This window comes from Vollenhovia emeryi, unplaced genomic scaffold, assembly GCF_000949405.1.
Source record: "Vollenhovia emeryi isolate VEMERY1.0 unplaced genomic scaffold, V.emery_V1.0 DF939168.1, whole genome shotgun sequence".
Classification (NCBI taxonomy): Eukaryota; Metazoa; Arthropoda; class Insecta; order Hymenoptera; family Formicidae; genus Vollenhovia; species Vollenhovia emeryi.
The window spans coordinates 732,613-752,450 of record NW_011967198.1 but is presented as its reverse complement, the minus strand read 5'-3'; the positions used below and the strand labels follow the sequence as shown (position 1 = coordinate 752,450).

General features: G+C 47.3%; 1 protein-coding gene across 1 annotated transcript in view; it reads left to right on the top strand.

The window, feature by feature from the left end:
- Positions 1-19,838, top strand: part of LOC105564122 (G protein-coupled receptor kinase 5) — a 43,799-nt gene that overhangs the window by 5,053 nt on the left and 18,908 nt on the right. Inside the window, exons 2-3 of the mRNA XM_012016272.1 lie at positions 9,635-9,878; positions 12,025-12,553. Of these exons, the coding sequence (XP_011871662.1) occupies positions 12,304-12,553 (250 nt within the window). The 5' untranslated portion in view covers positions 9,635-9,878; positions 12,025-12,303. The remainder of the gene's footprint in view (positions 1-9,634; positions 9,879-12,024; positions 12,554-19,838) is intronic.

The window sequence follows — 19,838 nt, the reverse complement described above, 5'->3', positions numbered from 1 at the left end:
GGTACGTCGCCACGCGGAAGGCTGTGTGGCTCGGCACATTGTCGTGATGGAGCCGCCAGGAGTTGGCGATGGCTGGGCGGACGCGGATGATGCGTTTTCTCAGCCGTTCAAGGACCTCCACGTAAAAAACTGCATTAAGGGTTTGTCCTTGTGGCACAAATTCCCTGTGGTTCACTCCTTTTGAATCGAAAACGCATCATCCGCGTCCGCCCAGCCATCGCCAACTCCTGGCGGCTTCATCACGACAATGCGCCGAGCCACACAGCCTTCCGCGTGACGACGTACCTGGCCCAACACAACATCGCAACCCTGCCTCAGCCACCCTACAGTCCTGACGTTGCACCACCAGACTTTTTCCTCTTCCCCCGCCTCAAAACCGCCCTGAAAGGACACCATCACGGCTCGATGGAAATATTACAACAGGTCATGACGAGAGAGCTCAACAGCATTCCGGCTGCCGCCTTCCAGGAAGCGTATGAGAGCTGGAAATCTCGCTGCCAGCGGTGTGTGGATGCAGAAGGGTCCTACTTTGAAGAATATTGAGCGCATGTATTATTTCTGTCAATAAATATTTTGTAATTGACTCAGTCCGACTACTTTAAGGACAGACCATGTACACTGGTTGACTTTTAGAGAGTGGAATGTAAATTAAAACGTATCCCACGTAACGGCAAAAGATCAAGTGCCCCCATCGGCGGACTCTTTCTCCGATGTATATAGTCGAGGAAGATACGCGAGTCGGCAGCATCTCTGGTGCAAATGGTCGCATTTTCTCCCTCCGACTCCCGAGAGCATTGTTATCGCGCGCGTGACGAATGTCCAGTTTAAACAGAATCCCCGTAGAGCCCGGGGAAGTCTGGATTCCCTCCCGCTGCGCAGTTAAACGTTAAAACGCGACCGGGCAATGACGTTTCTCCGTTCGATTCGACACGCGACAAACGTGACGCTCGAGAAAGGCGGGCAGGACGAGCGGGCGGCACACTTGGCAATAAATCGTGGCGCCCGATCAGCGCGGAAATTCGGCTTTTGTCCGGCGAGGGAGAGCGGCGAACAGAGAGAGAGAGAGAGAGAGAGAGAGAGAGAGGAGAGAAAGCGAGCCTCAGGGTCGTCGAACGAGGCTTCCCGGGCGGCAGAGGTATATACGTGCATGCACTATATGCGCCTCGTTGACGCGACCAGCGCATGACATGCCGGCGGCACACAGTGGGACTTGCAGTATTCATTTACATCCCAAAGTCCGTCGCCGCGAGTCCGTAGTACGGAAAAGCGTACTACGTCCTTCCGCGCGCACGTGCCGGCCGCCGCGCGGCGCGCCGGCCGGGTTGGCCGTCGGTCCGAGTGCTTACTCTCCACGGCAAACGTTAACACGTCGTCGGGACGCATGAATAAATATCAAGTAAATCCCTGCTCTCTCGAGGCCCACTTGTGGCGGCGGCAATTCGTCGCGCAATTCGTCGACGTAACTCTCCTTGTGCAACCGCGCCCGCGAGGTAGGAAATTTATTTGCCGAAGATCGAGATTACCGGGCTACGCAATCGTTTGACTTTCCTCCGAAAAATGCCGAACGGGCGCGGTGAGAAGCGACAGGTTTAACAACCGTGATTCGTAATATTTACGGCCTTAATTACGTCTGTATTTTACACGCGCGATTGCCCGCCCGTAGCAAATTTTTCCCGTTCTGTTAATTAAACGCCGTTAAACGTAAAGCAGCTGGATATTTTATGCGTTCGCTCTTTTCTTTTCTGTTTTTTTTTATCGTCCTTACCGATCGCGAGAGGAAATAACGCGTGCCGTTACTCCGCTCGATCGTCCGTCCCGCGCGGATGTTACGCACGTAGGTTCGGTATCGCACGGACCGCAAGCCGTTAAACCACAATCGCGGGCGCACCAGACTGACCGCAGACGAGGAAAGACATTCTTCGCGGCCCCGCCGCGTCGCGAGTAGCCGCCGGGTATCCTTCACCCGCCGCTAAAACCGTCGTGACGCGGTAATATAACCGTCGGCGAAGTCATCCTAATGAAGTCTCCGCGCCGGGCGACGGATCGCAAGTTACGGGCTGGAATCTGAGATTGAGCCACGGAATTCGAAACTCCCGCGCGATATGACGCGCGATCGAAATTGAACGCAGCCGCGGAATATCGCGCGTAATCCGATACTCCTTTCTAGGTATCGCTAACTAACTAATATCGAAGGTAAAATATCAATGTCACAGGTATCGGTTACCGTATCCTAAATATCGTGTCTCGATATCGGCGGGAGTGTCCCTATAACTAGCCCCGCTTCACGTCACCCGCGTCACGTGGAACTTTGGCAGCGCGAAATTTTTAACGGACCAGAAAACAATGGCGAGACGCAACGACGAGGCAGCTTCACAATTTGCATCTTGATCCCTGAGCCCCCGACTAATTTCGCGTCGCGTAAAGGCCGAGTCAGACTAGCAATTGTCGACGCGGATTGGATTAGGATTGGCGATTGTCTTCTAGCCAACGAGAGCAAAGCAGCCAGCGATTAATCGACTCTCATTGGCTAGACGGCAATTGCTAGTCTGATTCGGCCTTAAAACCGAATCAGACTGGCAATTGTTGGCTCGGATTGAATTGGAATTGGCGACTGACGATTGTCCTTTAGCCAATGAGAGCAAAGCAGCCAGCAATTTGGTCGGCTTTCATTGGCTGGAGGACAATCGCCGGTCCCAGGCCGATCCGAATCGGCAATTGCTGGTCTGATTCGGCTTTTAAGGCTGATGGCAGAGAACGATCCGTAAACGTTTAAGGGCCTGAGCAGAAAGATTGTCGTAAGTGTTTACGATTCCGTAGTAAGACGCAAGTTTGAAGTCAACGCACAAAGTATTGTCGTAGACGTATGTCGCCTTGCGATGCGACAAATGCGACAATCTACGACAGTTCTTTGTGCGTTGACTTCCGACACCGACTTAAGTCTTACGACAGAATCGTAAACGATTACGACAATCCTTCTGCTCAAGCCCTAAGCCTCTCTTAGGGCCTGAGCAGAATGGCTGTCTTATATTCTTAAGTCGCAAGACAGTTATTGTGCGTTACTTTGAGACAAAGATGTAAAACATAAAACATTGTCTTAAGAGTACAAGACAACCATTCTGCTCAGTCCCTTAGTCGTAGACGTGAGGCAAGGCAGAGAAACACGCAAGTCTCTACATATGTATGTGTGAGTATACAATAGCCTTTCCAATCCAATCCGCGTCGACAACTTACGTTTTTCTCTGCCTTGCTTTACGGCCAAGGCGGCGGCTTTTCATTTTCTAGTTAGCTGTTAACTAGAAGTTAGTCGACTCTCCCCATCTTTTTCTATATTATTATCTAAGAGGGGACAGATAATCGGCTGACCTCTGGTTAACATTTAACCAGAAAATAGAAAACCAGGCTTAAGACAGTCTTAAGCGTTTACGGATCGCTCTCTGCTTACCGCACCTTCGGCGATACTTTCGAGACGTAGACGCGCAGATGGGGCTTGGCGTGTCGAGGAAACAAAGGGGGATCGCTATTTAATTATGCTCCTCTCGCGTATAACGAGAGCGAGGCACAATGCGCTCTCCACTCGGTCGACCGTTGTCGGACTCGCATCGGAGCGTGCAACTTTCGTCTAGCTTAAACTAATTTCGCAACGCTCGTTGTACTATACACGTCGAGCATTTGTCAGCCGAAAATAAAGCAAGCTCTGCATCCTGCGCAATAGTAGCGCATCCCAAGGCTGCTTTATTATTATATCCATACACTCTTTCTTCCAACAATGCCCGACTGATGTTCGCGTCGTTTCATTTTATCCTCGAAAGAGTATCTCACCGGTTTATATCTTTTTGCCTTTTTAATTACAACTATCGCGACCTAAACGCGCATTATATTATGAAAACGTATGCACGCGTGAAGAAACGCCGAGGAAACAAGGACGGGGGTTCTGGTTAAACAAACGTAAATTTTGCTTTTCCTTTTAATTTTTTATAATGAAACCGGAGCGCTCGTGCGCTCGAAAGTTTGACTACTCTTTCGTATGTGAGTATGATTAATGCGAGATGTTGCAACGCGGCTTAAAGCGTTGGCAATTTCCCCCTTTTTCTCTCTCTCCCGTACGTGCGCGCAAACGTGTGTGTGTGTACGATTGTAGTTTCTCTCGGAATAAATTTCAAGAACCAGAGCCGACGATCTATCTTGCTGAAAGCCTCGCTAAAAATTCCGGAAAAAACTCATCTCCCGCGCCGCGAATTATCTCCCTGGCCCCCGCGTTCGAGAGCCGAGCCGAAAGTGAGCCAAGGTGATCCATAATCCGAGGGGGTGGCGGATATTGAAATATCGCGCGTGGGTTAAGGGCCGATTGTAAAAAGGGCGCTCTCTAGCGCTCCAATTCGGCGCGTTCGCCGATCGTAAACGTTTATTATTATCGTCTTCTGCGGAGAGAAGAACGCACGGCGTTCCTTCCTGTCGGCCAATAGCCATTTGCGCTGATACGACGGAATTGGCTTTTCCATCCCCCTTCGGGGCCCTCGCGCCGCTCTTTCTCTCCCTCTTTCTCGCACGCGTTGCATCGCACGTACGCGCACATACGGTGTCTCGGATCAATCCGTACCTCTTTTGACCCGCGGTCCACTCCGAGGAAATTTCTTTTCCGTGGATTTGGCGCGACATCGTTTTATTACCCCTTTAAATTTTTCAGTACTTCGTGGATCAAACGTTACAGTAATAGCGAATTCGGTTGCTTGCACTAGTGCGCGCTGAGCTTGTATACAGTGAATCGTTGTATTTAAGGATCGTCTTAAACTACTTGAAATACTTCTCAGTAAAATAATTTATACAGCATCCGTGCGGATCTTTTTTTGCTAGATAGTTTTTGAAGTATTTAAGACCTTGGATACAAGAATTGATTATGAACAAGCCTTATAGTAGTGTACTTAGGGTGTATTGGTGCAAGCAACCGAATTCGCTATGTATGCATCTGTTAAAGGCCCAAACACACGAAAGAAGCTTGGAACGTAAGCATCCATGTTGAAACTAAGCAATGCTGAAAATCCCGATTGGTTGAAATTCTTAAGTCTTTCTGCTTAAATTTGTTCGTGTCTCCAGCTTTAAGGTCCAAACGCACGAAAACACATAAGCAGTAAAACTTAAGACTTAAGGGAAAAACTAATGACTGTCGAAACGTAAGCAACCATGTTGAAACTTCAGCAATGCTGAAAATACCGATTGGTCGAAATTCTTAAGTCTCAAGTCTTACTGCTTAAATGTTTTTCGTGTGTTTCCAGCTTTACGCTGCGACTGCCGCAGATAGCGTCACTCTGTCTTCGTTGTCAGATATCGCACCAAGATACAGCGATGTATCTGCGGCGATCACCGCGTAAACAAATCCACTATAAGTTTGACTTGAATCGCCCGAGAGGAGCCGCGCTCGGCTCTCGAGAGACCACTCGCGTTTCTCGGACGTTCGTGAACGCCGAAACCTTCCCGGAGCGTGGACGCTCCGGGAGATCCGCATAACGAAACGGAGAGGAGACTCGGTCCGGGACACCGTGTATGCGTGGACGCGCCCTCGTTGCACCGCCTATGATACCGTCAGTCACGTATAAACTGCATTTACTGATTGACACAATGCGAACGCCTTTAATGCATATCAACGTCAGCGGCGCGTATTGTTCCGTCGCGCCGTTATTGGCAATTTCTATTTCGCCGCGCGGCGCGCCGTATATCGCGGCCGGCGATCGGCGAAGGGGATCGTGCACGCGAGCGTAGCGATCCCGGCTTCGGCTCTCGAGGATCTCGAGGACTCGTTCCTCCTCTTCCCAACCCCCTCTTTTTTTCGCGTCAAAAATCGCGTTCGAATCGCGCTTTATCGCGCTCGCCGTCATCGTTCATTCGGATCGATCCGACGTCTCGCGTCGATTTTCAGCGTGGAAGCGCACGTCGATTGACACCGCCGATAATAAATGTACGCGGTTTCGCCGCGCGATGGAAAAAAACGCAGGCAAACCTAACGAGGACGAGTTCGTGGAAGGCGATGGAATCGTTAATTATGCCGAAAGGGCCTTAAAAAAAAAAGGAATTGAGAACTTGTATAGAATGCTCTCTGGGCGGTTCTCTCGTTCGACGCGGAGCAAATATTAGCGGTGAGATGGAATTATGTTTGAAAAGGCAATTAAACGAAATTGCGCTGCGAATTGAACGGCACCGAGTGGGAATGCGATCGCAATTAATAGCGGGGATACTCTGTTAGCGTGCTCGGGAATCCAGACACGCTCGACACGTCGCGCGCCGTCGTGTCGTCAATTTACAGTCGCGTATCTCCGAACAATGGCATGAAAACCGCGCCGCATTCCGGAGCGTGCCGGGACGGATGCATCGCAAATGGCTAACACTCTTCGCCATTCAGAGACCCCTTTCCGCCCCAATCATATTTCCGCGAGGAAACAGAAAAAAAAAACTTGCCGGGTGGGAGAGACGCGGCTCGCCGAGCGCGTCTCGCACGCCGTTTAATTCCGCGGCCGACGGAACCGACGTGACATATCTCGAATAATGCGCGCGGAAACGTCGCGTCGAAGTACGCAGGTGTGAATAACGAAAAATGTCAAACAGCGTATTTTTTTGTAATAATAAAAATAAAGGGATGAATAATAGCGTGCGTCCGTACGGGAGTGCAGCTGGGGCGGCGTGCATCGCCACGAATACGCTCGTATTCCGCACACGCGACGCCCCGTACACCGCGAATAATAATCCGCAATTATTTGCGGTTTACGTTAAGGAGAATTCGCTGCAGCTTGAAAGATCGCCCTTTACGGCCGGTCATTACCGTTAAAAGCTCCAATTTCGATGCGCCGCGCTTCTCCGCCGCGCTCGCCCAGCCTCGGGCGATCCGTTACGCAGAATTAATCGAATCGGCCGCGCCGGGACGAGACGAGGGAGCGCGATATCGGGAAAATGAAAAGAAAAGGGAGGATAATTGGAAAGGGCCGCCCCTCGCGAGAGTCCAATTTGCGGGGCGCGGGGCAGCGGTGAATCCATCTAATTCCGTACCGGTTTTCTAATCCCCTCTCCCCCCCCCCCTCCCAACCCTCCTCCGCGTTTCCGCGGTTACGCGGAATTTATGTCCCCGCGGTGGCGCAGGCGAGTCGCAGTAAAAGCCTCGGCCGGATATGAATACGTGGAAATAACGCGCATTCCGCGGCGCTTATTAGATTACCGTCGGCTGTCGCCGTCGACGCGGCGCGTTAGTTGCGTCGTTATCTTTATCTCTCCACTCCTCCCCTCGTCCTCGGTCTCCACCCGCCCGCCTCCCTTCCCTCCACGTCGATGCACCTGTCCGACGCATCGCCATTCATGTGTACGCACATGTGTGCCCAGCGGCGACGGACGAGTTCACGCGGTGGGAATTCGTTTGGATTTTTTAGACTTTGAGAAAATATTGATGAAAAAACACGAGGACTCGCGCGAGTGCTGTTATACGATCCCGTTGCGTTCGCTTTAAAATGCTAATGAGGGCCGCCGACGCGACGGGATACGTTGCGAAATTAGCTGGCGTGTCGCTTTTTGCGTTCGGCACTTTGACGCGATCCGCCTAATAATTTCCGCGAGTGTCTCTATTGCTTTTCACATCTAATCCTTGACTCTTGATGTTTCGCGTAAAGAATTATTTGACGCTAATACGCGATTAACCAACATAGAAAAATTGCTAAACGCTAACTAGCAAATTCTAATTAGAGGAATTTATTGGGTTTCAACCTGGACTTCCCTACGCTATAGGCGGGCGTTTCACTAATTCGACCACTGCACTGATAAAAAATATATCTTAATCCAAAAAATATTACTTTACTCAAGAAAATTATTCATTAGGTGGCTCCTAATAGCTTATTAACTTAAATTAAAAAAATAAACAAATTCAAACTTTCATTTCTTTAATTTAAGTATTTATTAAATATTAAACAGTAGATAATTTTAAATTAACAAAATTTTACTCTAATTCTACAAAATGTTTGCTAAGATATATAAGTTTGACAGCAAAGAAACTTATTTGACAAACACAATTACTTCATTTAATAAATAGTATTCTCTGTCTCATGAAATCTTTATTTGAATGTAGAAAATGTAATGATTTAAATTAATTTACTTAATATAATACACAGATTTACTTGAAATTTGATATTTTTATCTTCAGTAAACACAATTAATTTTAAGTAAATCTATTTGCTTAGTTAAACAAATTTTTTTGTCAGTGTGAGGCATGTGGTAATATTTGTCGCAATAAACAGTACTGATGATGACTTCTCGTTTATTTTTCAACTAGAACTGCGCGCCGATCCGGGATGTCGGTTGCACAGACAGTAATATTAAACCGAGCATGAGACGCCAGACCTGAGGCTCAGGTAGAAAAGAATGGAAAATAGGTGCCGTCCACCTTTCTCTCTCTAATGAGAAGAATGAAAAGAGAAAGGTTGACGGCACCTATCCCTTTCTACCTAACTTTCATTGCTTAAAAGAGAACACGCTCGGTCTAGTATTACTATGTCTATGGTCGGCTGTACACAGAACTAACGAAACGCGATTTTTAAGTATCCCCGTTCCCTACCCTCCCCCCTCCCCAATCTGGACACCATCACTCGGTCAAGGTGTATAGATAACGTAAAGAATTAGAATTTGCCAGTTAGCGTTGTTTAGCAATTTTTCTACATTGGTTTTAACATTTCGTATGTAAAGTGACATTTTGGCAGTAAACAGTGTATAGGGAGAGCTTATTGTTTCTAAAATAATAGCAATAGTTGGCGCGTGTGAATAGCATTGATGAGAATAATGGCACCGTAATGGATAATTAATATCAATTGAAATTTGGTTCGAATGCTGGAAATGTGCCGGTCGGGTGACAACGCAATAGCGGAACCTTCGAAAGGTGGATCCCGATTAAGCTGACAAGGACGAGCGGATCGCGAGCGAACGTAAACACGTGGTTATTTTCCTTTAATGTACCGAATAGCCCGTGTCACACAATACGTATTGCGGCTCGCAATTTGACAAGTCGGGCACGAGGCTGTCTCGTCTGATTGACTGAAATGCGAGCCACGATACACAATACGTAGTGTACCGCGAGCTTAAAGAGCGACCACGGGACGTATTCACGTCTGTGTCCACGATGTGTCCAAGTTCTACACGGAGAGAATTTTCTCTTAAAATTTAGCCTGAACATCCTGTGATCGTGGGACAACGTGACATTTTAAATAACTTTGAGTTTTTTCTACCACACATTTTACTAGGAATTAGTACACGTTGTAGTACGGTATAATTTCAAAAAACTCACATAAAGTTCTTGAAAATGCCACGTTGTTCCATAATTGCACGATTGTCAGGGTAAATTTTAAGAGAAAACTCTCTCCGCGTAGTATCGAGAAACGCGTAGCCAATCAACTTGCAGCTATTCCGTAAAAGCTGCAAGTCGATTGGCTACGCATTTCTCGGAGCTAGAACCAAGACTCGGAACTTGGACCAAGTTCCTAGCGTCGTGGACACAGGTCTTTCGGGCGGTTTGTTCTACGCGTTAGCCGGCTCCGCCGATCAGGTCCCGGGATCTCCGTAAGATTCGCGCAGTAAGTATACAAAGACGAACCGAAATCGCGATTGTTTTTTTCAGGATGCGCGTGCACGGGAGCGAGTCCGCGGGGCGGTGCGCGCGAGTGACGCGCCGGTGAACGCGCGAAGAAATGAAATGCGCGAGGAGGAGAGCCATTAGGAGCCCGCCGTTCTCGGCGGATGTCATTCACCCTGCGTGTGCACCGTAAGAAGAGGAAAAAAAAAGAGGAGAAAAGAGGAAGAGGAGGCGGCGGAGGAGGAGGAGAAAGCAGGCACACCGCACCGCGGAAGAGGATCCGAGCGAAGTGAGTGAATTTGCCCCGCACGCGAGATTCGGTGCCCCGTAATTCGTCGCTCGAGACCTCCGCGTTTCGCCGGCGATCGGCCATCCGTTAACGCGCGTTTCGTCGGCTGACCCCCTCGCCCTCTCCCTCCCCCACACCCCCTTCGCCCCTCCAAGCCCCGCTGAATCCGGGCGTCGGAGGAGTGAAAGGCACTTGGCTGCACGCGGCGCCTCTCTCGAGGCGCATCCCGCGCGTTATTTTCGCGAGGCCACGTCGAGACACGCGCTCCCGCGAGCTCTCCCCTCGTCCATTAACGCCTCGACGTACCATATAGCGCGCTGCTTTGTGCAGGGTGTTGACAAAAAGGGTTGAGGACTTTAAGGGCAACTCCTTTATTTTGGTTGAAGTAAATCCATTTATTCGAGAGAAGAAAAAAGAATTCTTCAAAGGTCCAAGTTTACGAAAAGGTTTTCTACACGCGTTTCCACACGTGCTTCGCATCTTCGTGTCGTGTGATTGCGAACCCCTTTTCAAATATTCCCGGTTGTCCATAGCTTTGAAAATATTAATTTTCCGACCTACGTTTATTGGGACCTCTTTGCTCCGTTTCACAAGTACTATCTGCCCTCTTGAAGCCCTGAACCTGTTTTTTGTTAACATCCTGTACATGTACATATATGTGTTCTATAAAGGAATGCCTTGTCGCGTGATGTCCAACGCGCGCGAGTTCAAGCCACGTCGCTGTGCTCTCGTTTTTGGCCGAGCGATCTCTCGACCTTAAGGGAATCCTAAAGCCGCTGGCGAACTCGATCAGTGTCGATAAGATAAAAGACGGAATTAAGAACGTTGATTATCGACATTTTTAATCCCAAGTTCTACTCGGTTCGAGAAATTTATAGCCAATCAATCTGCACCTTGTACGAAAAAGCAGCAATTTTATTAGCTACACATTGCTCAGACCGAGATTTTGGATCGAATTCTAGCATCGTCAATACCACGGCTTTACTGACAATCTGACAGATATTTGGTAGCGATCTCTCTCGAAAAAGCCTGCAACTATCTTTTTCTCTTCTTCTAGACTTGGATTTCTGGACTTGCGTTTATTAGAAGTAATCTTTTTTTCTAGGCTATTAATCTTAGTTCTAATTGCACGATATTGTTCTTATATGTTGTCCTTAGAGTGTGTTGGTCTCATTTTGTATATATTTATTGTAGAATTCTTGTATCAAGCAAATAGTGTCGTCAAGTGTACCAAAAATTAGTAAAATAAAAAATTTTTTTCGTTTTTTATATAAAGTCGACCAGCACAGTCTAGATTTTGCTGCGCACTTTAATTCCGTAAAAGAGTTTTGCATTTCTATAAAGCCAACTAAAAGATTACTTCTAACAAAGAATGTCGGTAAAACAGACGGCTTTAAGGATCCCCTTAAGTCGGTGTCGAAAGTCAACGCGCAAAGAATTGCCGTAGACGTATGTCGCGTCCATTGCATCGCGAGGTGACATACGGACGATTCTTCGCGCGTTGACTTTCGACACTGACTTACGTCTTACGGCGGCATCATCGACAGTTACGACAATCTTTCTGCTGAGGCCCTTACTCGCCGCGGCGCGATTCCGACCGGGCCTCCGGACAGAGACGATAAATTCTGAACAGAGGCCGGTGGTGAAAGAGCACGCTTGTCGATGCCCGCGAAACGCCTTCGTCGTCTTCATCGGGGGGAGGATTGATGGAATGCCCGATTGAGGAAGAGGCCGACGAGAGCGTTCGTGGGGATTCGACGATCGTTAATCGCGGCTTGACAAGTGAAAATGATCGCGGGGGATCCGCCGACGACTACGAGCGTCGATTGCGCGGACGATCTAATTCCGTCCAACTCGGAGACTCGGTGGATCCGCTGAGCGATCTACGAGCGGCGTTAAAGCCTCTTCCGTGAGTTTGCCTATTAAAGATGGAGGAGGTTCCGGGCTCTCCGATGAAATTATCCGACGATTCTCACCGTTTCGCTTAACGCGAGCCTGTTTTTCTCGATCGTCGCCTCGCCATCCTCGGCATCCGGGGCTACTTATCCTAATTAGCCTAATTGCGAGCGAGAAGCGTTGTCGAAATTGCTCGCCGGCTTTCGCGCGGAAATTCATTTAAGCTAGCAGGCGCTGTTTTTCCTTAAAGGGAAACCCAGCGAGAGGCAAGGAGGGCTGAGCGATCGCAAGAACGCGCGGTCCCAGTTTCGAGGCGTTCTCTCCCGGGTGGCGAATCGATTCCAAATGAGTCCAGCCCGTCGATCGATCGAACGGAGATTCGTCTGACGCAGCATCGAGGTTTCCCTGGGCCGCGGGTGCTTCCGTATCGAGATACACCGACGAGATCCGCCTCGCTCGCCTCGATCCTCGGGGAAAGGGGGGGAAGGGCCGATCGTGGACCCCTTTGGTGGTGTCCGCAGGGACGCAGATGGGAGCTTGTCTGACAGGAGCCCCGTCAACCCCGTGCGACAAGAATCGAACGTGTTCCCCGCGACCGACCTCACGATCGACCTCACGACCGCCGCCCCGTCCGCCGCCGACGTCGCCCACCGACGTCGCCGTCGACCACGAGGTCCCCTCTTCTCCCACCCGATTCGGTCGCACAAATCCGATCAAGCTGGAATTGATGGAGTTGGAGAACATCGTGGCGAACACCGTGTACCTGAAAGCGAGAGAAGGTGAGTCTCGCATTGTTTGTCTATCTTATTCGCGCTTGGCCGTTTTCGCTTTTACGCTCGCGCGTCTATCCGCGGGAAATTATCGATTGCACTCTCGTACACAGCCACGTGGAATTAATATCGCGGCATACGGCATAATTAAACGCGGAATAATTAAGCGAATAGGTAATTGCGACAAAAGGATTTGCGGCTTTCATAGAAATATATATATATATATATATACATATTTACGAGAATGCGTTTGACGTAATAATACTCGAAATTTCACCGTTGTCGTTCTTTGAAGAGCGACGGGGCGATTACAGGGCAACTGAGAAAACTCACGCGATAGCGACGAAGGATTGTTTTATGACGTGTAATAATTGCGCGCCAGGTTGTAACACGTGTCAAGAACAGTTATCGAGTTCGGTCGATTAGCGCGCGCTGAATGTACAATTCTGAGCATTGTGCGTCTACGTATAAACGGCCTTCCCGGGTGCACCCTATAACGGAGCTTTCATTACCGAGAGTTCGGCCGGGCGACATTTATTACGCGCGTAAAGTCGCCCCGCAGTTTTAGCCGCGAGATTGAACGTTTTGGGTTTAACGCGCAATATGCACTCGCAATCGTTACTTTCGCGTTTAACGCGCTCACGGATTGCCGTCATCGGGAAAATTAGGGCCATTAGGAGCGTATTTTTTTCTCTCTGTTTTGCGTCGCGATTAGGAACGAATGTTTCCGCAAAACCCGTTGATTACGTCCTCGAAGGGGATTCAGTCGTCATTCGCGACTCGCTCGGGAATAAAAAATTGAGGAACAAAAGTTCCCTCTTTACAATTTTTCTCGCGCGTCACGAGGCTTACGTCAGTTTTACAAGGCCTTAAGCCCGTGTCACACTATTGCGGATCGCGAATCAGATTGAGATTGAGTCGCGCGTGATTTCGGTCATTTTTGTCGATGAGAGAAATTCGTCGGGGACATTTATCGTTAATTAAGAGGCGGCGATTTTGTAATTGTTATTATACAGGGTGTCCAGGAGGAAAGGTCGGTATTCTGGGAGGTGACAGTATCGGTCATTTTAAGCAAAAATACGAATATACGTCCTATTCCCCACTGTTTCCGAGATAGAGCACATTTTGTTGACGTCCTCGTTCAGATAAAACATGAACACTGGGAAGCGTTCCACTTTCACGCAATTGAGAACCTTGGAAAACACTTTACGATTCGGAATTCTGCGTGTAGGAAAGCGTCGGTGTTCTTCAACGGCAGCAGTACCATCACAGAAACCGTAAACACACAGCATATCTGCAACTTCGACATTTGCGAATGTGCGAGGCATTTTGAACATTTCTACAATGTTGTCGGCACAAAAGTCACCAGACGTATAAGAGTAATTTCCCGTAGACGTTTATGAGGTTGGATGAAAAGGGCGAAGTGTACAGAAAAAAAAAGTAATTACACGAGACATTAAAGTAGCTCTATCTCGGAAACAGTGGGGAATGGGACGTATAGTCATATGAACATTTTTGCCTAAAATGACCGATGCTATCACCTCCCAGAGTATTGACCTTTCTTCCTGGAACACCCTGTATATCTAATATACCTAGACGCGCGTTGGATCGAAAAGTGTTTATCGAGTGAACGTTAAAGCATTTATGACGGCTTGTTGTAGGTGTCCCATGTTTTAATGCGCGCGTAAAACGATCGTGACGCTCGCGCCGACAGCTTAAGCGCCGTAACGCGAGCGATAGATCGTAGCAAAAAATCCTTACGACGGAGAATCGTCTTTTTCCCATCCGCTCGGCCCGACGCGTGTGTTAGCGCACCTATCGTCATAGGCGCCGGTAAAGGCGCGAATGAAAATAAACTGCCGCTCTTTCGCCTTATCGGAATTTTGATATGCGGGCCTACGTTGGCCCTGGACATTTCAAGTTTATTTTTGCCACAGGCGACTCGAAATTCTTCAGCCGCTCTCCGTCCTCGAGCCGTAGAAACAAATCGCGATTCACGAGAAACGCGAAAAGTCGGACTCGGCAACATTGACGGAGGACTATTAAAAATTAAGATACGAGCGCGGAGAGGATTGTCTCTCAGCATTTATCCTGAAAATCTTGTGATCGTGAGACAACGTGGCATTTTAAACAACTTTACGTTTTTTTTTTGTAATTTTAAAACCATACAAACTGTATGGTTTCAAAAACTCTCATAAAATTCTTCGAAATGTCGTGTTGTCCCACGATTACGTAATTTTCAGGATACATTTTAAAAGAAAATTTTCTCCGTGTAGTGGAATGCATGGTAAAATTTCAGGAAACTCCCGTAAAATTCTTTGAAATGTCATGTTGTACCACGATTACACAATTTTCAGGATAAATTTTAAAAGAAAATTCCCTCCGTAACGCGATTTCTTTCGGAATGTTATATAAAACGGAAGTTTGATAGGACATCAAAATTAAGTCGGGCCTCGCTTCGACTGAAATTTCAGGCAACGTGCGATACGTTATTTTCTCACCTCGGGAATGTACCTCAACGGAATTTAATTCGAGAGACTGAAAGCCTGAAACCCTTTCCCGGTAGAGTCGTCGAATAAAATTTGCGTAGAGAGAATAAATTTCGCGTTCGAAGAATGCGAAAACTTGTAATAGCAAATCGCATTGACTTCCGTAGGATGTAAAGGGACACATTTAGACTCGAGCATCCGTCGCGTCGCGACGCCCATGTCTACGCGAGTAGACACGCGCTCGAACGTTGGTAAACGGCGTATATTAAGCGCGCACAGGCATGGTATCATCGCCGTATATTCGTTACTTAATTGGTATAAGACTACACTGATGGAAAAGTATGTAGTATTTGAAACTATAATTGCATGGTAATTACAGTCAGGAATATCATTTTTGTAATAATTATTACTATAATATTAGTAATAGCAACAATATAGACACAGTAATGACAACTATTTAAAAAAATTACTATAAAATATAAACTTTTAAAGCTGTTATTCTGTTAAAATATCCAGGTAATGAATAGTAATTGAGACGGGAAACTTATAGTCAACCCAACTGGCTAGTTATTCAATTAGTTTATTACATAACGTTTCGATCCTATTCTTTTGGGTCCTTTTCGATACAAAGTCAGTAATCGTCGTCGAATAAGAGTCAAGTTATAAAATATATGCATACGTGTGAGCACTGTGGTAGCTGGGCTCGAACGTAATGAATAGTAAATTAGTTAATTATTGTTGCGTAGTAAATACAATCGCAATAATAGTAAAATTTAACTACATTTCCATCCTCCACCTTACTAATCACGTGGTAACCAAAAGTGAAGTGGTTCGAAATGTCCTCACATTGTGACGCACAAAATTTACGTGCACAAAAATTTTCAATAATTGGAACACTATTGCAACAGCATATTCATGAAACCAAATTGTTTGAACAAAAAGTTTCACGTTGGATATTTTCGCACGAATACTTGCGCTTGGCTCGCATTGGTCCTCTTCCCCCCCCCCCCCCACCAAATAAGCTACCAAGTTTCTTGTAACAGCAAGGTCTTTCGTTACCGTATTTTCCCTTTTACCGTAGACGGAACGGTCGACGAAGAAAATATCGAAAAATTATAATGACACGTTGAATATAAGTGGATCTGTCGAGAAGCGTGTCGGATCAACGCTAATCGGGCCGCGTAGCTTTCCGACCTTAACGCGATCGTTATTTAATTGCATAATCAGCGTCTGTAATCAGCCACTTTGCATGAAGCGCGTGTAAACCTCTCCGACACGAGCGGCCAGTTGCCCTCCGTAATTAGCGGCGTTTCGCGATTTCGCGAGAAACCCGATGAGCCGACGAAAATAACATCTCCCGCGCACCTCTCGGAGGCGCACGCCAAAAAGTAGGGACTCGTGAGATTTTTGCAGGGACAAACGCTCGATTCGACACTGTTTTTCCGTCCTGCTTGCCGGCTATTTTTAGCCCTCGTTACAGGGTACAATGAACTTCGCCGCTGACAGGAAAACGTGACGCTTTACTTCTCGTTATGCTTTGTAACGCGTCCCCACGGGGTACATGTGTGTCATGCCAGGGGCCAGGTATTTCAGCATTTTCCACGCCTTTTCCCTCCCATGGGAATTCATAGTCGGCTCGTACGGACAATACTTTTAATAATGAATTTCTCGGTTAGAAAACTTCACTTGTCGCGCGAGAGGTGGAGAAATTGCGAAGATTTGATTCCGGCCCGACCTTGTATCTCGAATGATTGCTTATTCTTCCCGCGTGTGCACATGTAGTTTATAAAATTCCCGAATTTAAGAAAAGTTTTACGAAGACACCGAGGGAAATGTCGAGTCTTCGTTTGTAAGACAAAATGCAGGTCTAGCCGCACAGTCGTGAAATCGTCTCGCTTCGACTTAAATTTCAGCCAGTGGGCGATACGTTATTTTCCCACCTCGGAAATGAACCTCAACGGAGTTTAATTCGAGAGATTGAAAGCCTGAAACCCTCTCCCGGGAGAGTCGTCGAATAAAATTTGCATAGAGATGGCGACGTAACGCGCAGCTCGAGACGGTAAGTTTTGTCGATCGCCGCAAACTGCGATCGGCTGCGAACGCAGTCGATCCAACGGGGAGGGTCACCCACCGCATTCGATTAGCGCATTACGAACGACGTCCTGTGTCGAAGAGTGCAGCCGCGTTGACGGTCGGAAAGTAGGTAAATGGGTCCGCGCGATAGCGCGCCACGTCAATGGCCTTGTAATCACATCGCCTTGATAAACTTTGTAAATGAAAGCCCTCGCGCGCGGGCAGGTCCGGTCGCCGCGAATTACGTAAGTATACAGGAGAGAAGCCGACGGTTGCAGGGATAACGGGTTAATTAGCGGTCTCCCGTGCTCCGGCGTAACGCGGCGACGTAATTAGCGGCCACTCGATCGGGAAATGACTGTAATCAATTTGTTGCGCCGACGAAAAACTTTCCCACTTGCGAAATTTCAATTCATCACGACCGGTTATTTTCCGTCGCCGTGGCGTGGCGAACGAAAGGGCGGAGGGGGGGGGTGGGGTGGAGAGGGGGCGAGAAGAATGTCGGTAATCCTGGAATTACGTCTGGATTAGTTCTGGACGTGGCTAATTTCGCGTACGTAGTTAGCACATCGAAGTTTTCGATCAATCGAGAGCTGCAGTTCCCCTTTGAAAAGTTCCACGGATCAACATCCACTTGTCGCACTTGAGAGACTCGAAGGGAACGTCGGTGCAGTCGATCTGGCATTCGGATTACATCTACGAGGAATTCTTTTCTTGCGTTAAATGCGTACATTTTAACGCAAGGAGGTAGCCACTGGCTAAAATGTTGACCCACCGATTACACGATGTCAATTGATTTCATACAATTTCATCTGATTGCAAAAACTTTTCTTATGTGCACGCTTAAAAATATGCGACGTCGTTAAATCTCAACGAGCTGCTAGATTTCCGCAAAACATTATATCCTTTTGATTTTAGTAACAAGCATTTGCTTGTCGAGGTAATTTCAGATAAGATTGTAGTATTCGGTTAGGTAGAAAAAGTGCTTCCTCGCTTCCCACTTTTCCCACTGGTCTAATCGTGGTCTTAACGAGAAGTAATTTTGTATTTGTATCTACTGTTTATTGTTCCAAATTTGCGCGCAAAGGTGTATCGACGTTATAATTCACTGTTGTATTAACAGGAACTATAATACTTCAGTCTTATTATGGAAAAAATAATTCGGGCTTAGGTATAAACTATGATATATATTTAGATATTCACTAAAAGAAGTAAATTCTTTCGGAAAACGAAAACAAGTTGAGAAAATGTTCAAATTTAATGTTCATTATCTAACAAGTGAAGAAACTTGAAAATTAAGACAAAACGATTACACGGGGATTTCGTAAAGATTTCATAAGGATTTCGGAGACATTGTCCTATAATTACATTATGTGGTTACTCCTTTGTTTTAACGTTTCTTGAGGGGAAACGAAAGATATTTTCAAATTTCACTCGCACTCGGGCAGCTCCAGCGACTGCAGCTTCTCCATTTTTGGGAATTCCCGATTAATTCCCTGATCTTTAAAGCAAATTCTCCGAACCGGCCTCTCGAGCGTTGTTTTTGTGAAAACATTTTAGAGACCGAAAAGAACCGACTGCTGCGGTTTACGGCATGATGGATGCGTTTATATAGTTGATAAAAATGTATTTATGCAATGACGTCAAATGAAATAACGATGCAATAATGCCGGGATGATGTATCACTCGGCTGTCCTCGCGAGCCGACGTTACATTCCGCGGGATCGACGCACGCGGACGTGTTCGTGTAATCGAAAGTCACGTTTTGTCGTGCCGCAGGAACTTCAATTATCATAATGATAGCAATGAGGATTTTGCGCGCCGCAATTATCGTGAGCGAAGCTGCAGGAGTTATGCCCGTCGCGCACGCTGATATAATTACGCGATGACGACGAGGCGTGAGAAAATTCCACGACCGCGGGAACGCGGTCGGGACCGCGAACTGTCGCGAATGAATTTCCGCGCTCGCGGGATAACAATAATTATTTTAAACGATACCCTTAGGCGATACCGATCGCGCGCACATTTCGCCGTTGATATGATGTGATAGCGAATAGATTTTGCGTCATTCGTTAAATGAAATAACGCCGTTGTTTCTGTCAACCGACGCGTAAAGGAGAGAAACGAAAGCCATTCAGGCTCGCGTACGACAAATTCGAGTGAACTGTTCGCGAGGGCCAGTTTAAACGCGACAGTCACTCGCGGATCATTTTATTCTGACTTTTGATTCCGAACTTTGAATTTTTCTCCTCTTCGTCCCCGCTCGTATGATCTCGTCGGATATCCTTCTCTTTCCGTTCTTTTCTTTTTTCTCCCCCCCATCACTTTCCGGGATTGGACAAGATGCGCGCGAATGGTCGGTCGTTGTGTAGCCCGTTTTATCTCGCCCCCTCACGCGATTCACTGAGCCGAGCGCGGTTTTTCATTTCGCGGCATTGCCGACACGACTGCACACCGATTGAACGGGATCGGCAGTAGCTGTGCAGGATAGTCTGTGAGCGGAACAGTTCGAAACTCTCGGAACTCGCTCGCGGAAGATATGTACACCCTCAGAAAGGATTTCTGTTACCGAGACAAGAAATATCCTTGACGCATTTATATCTCTCACAACCGCGTGTAGTATAAAGATAAGACGATATCAAAATACAATCAATAACTCTTGTTCTCCTCTGTCGAATTAAAAATGATTGACTTACTATATTGAGACAAGAGTAACTTATACAAATGTAAGC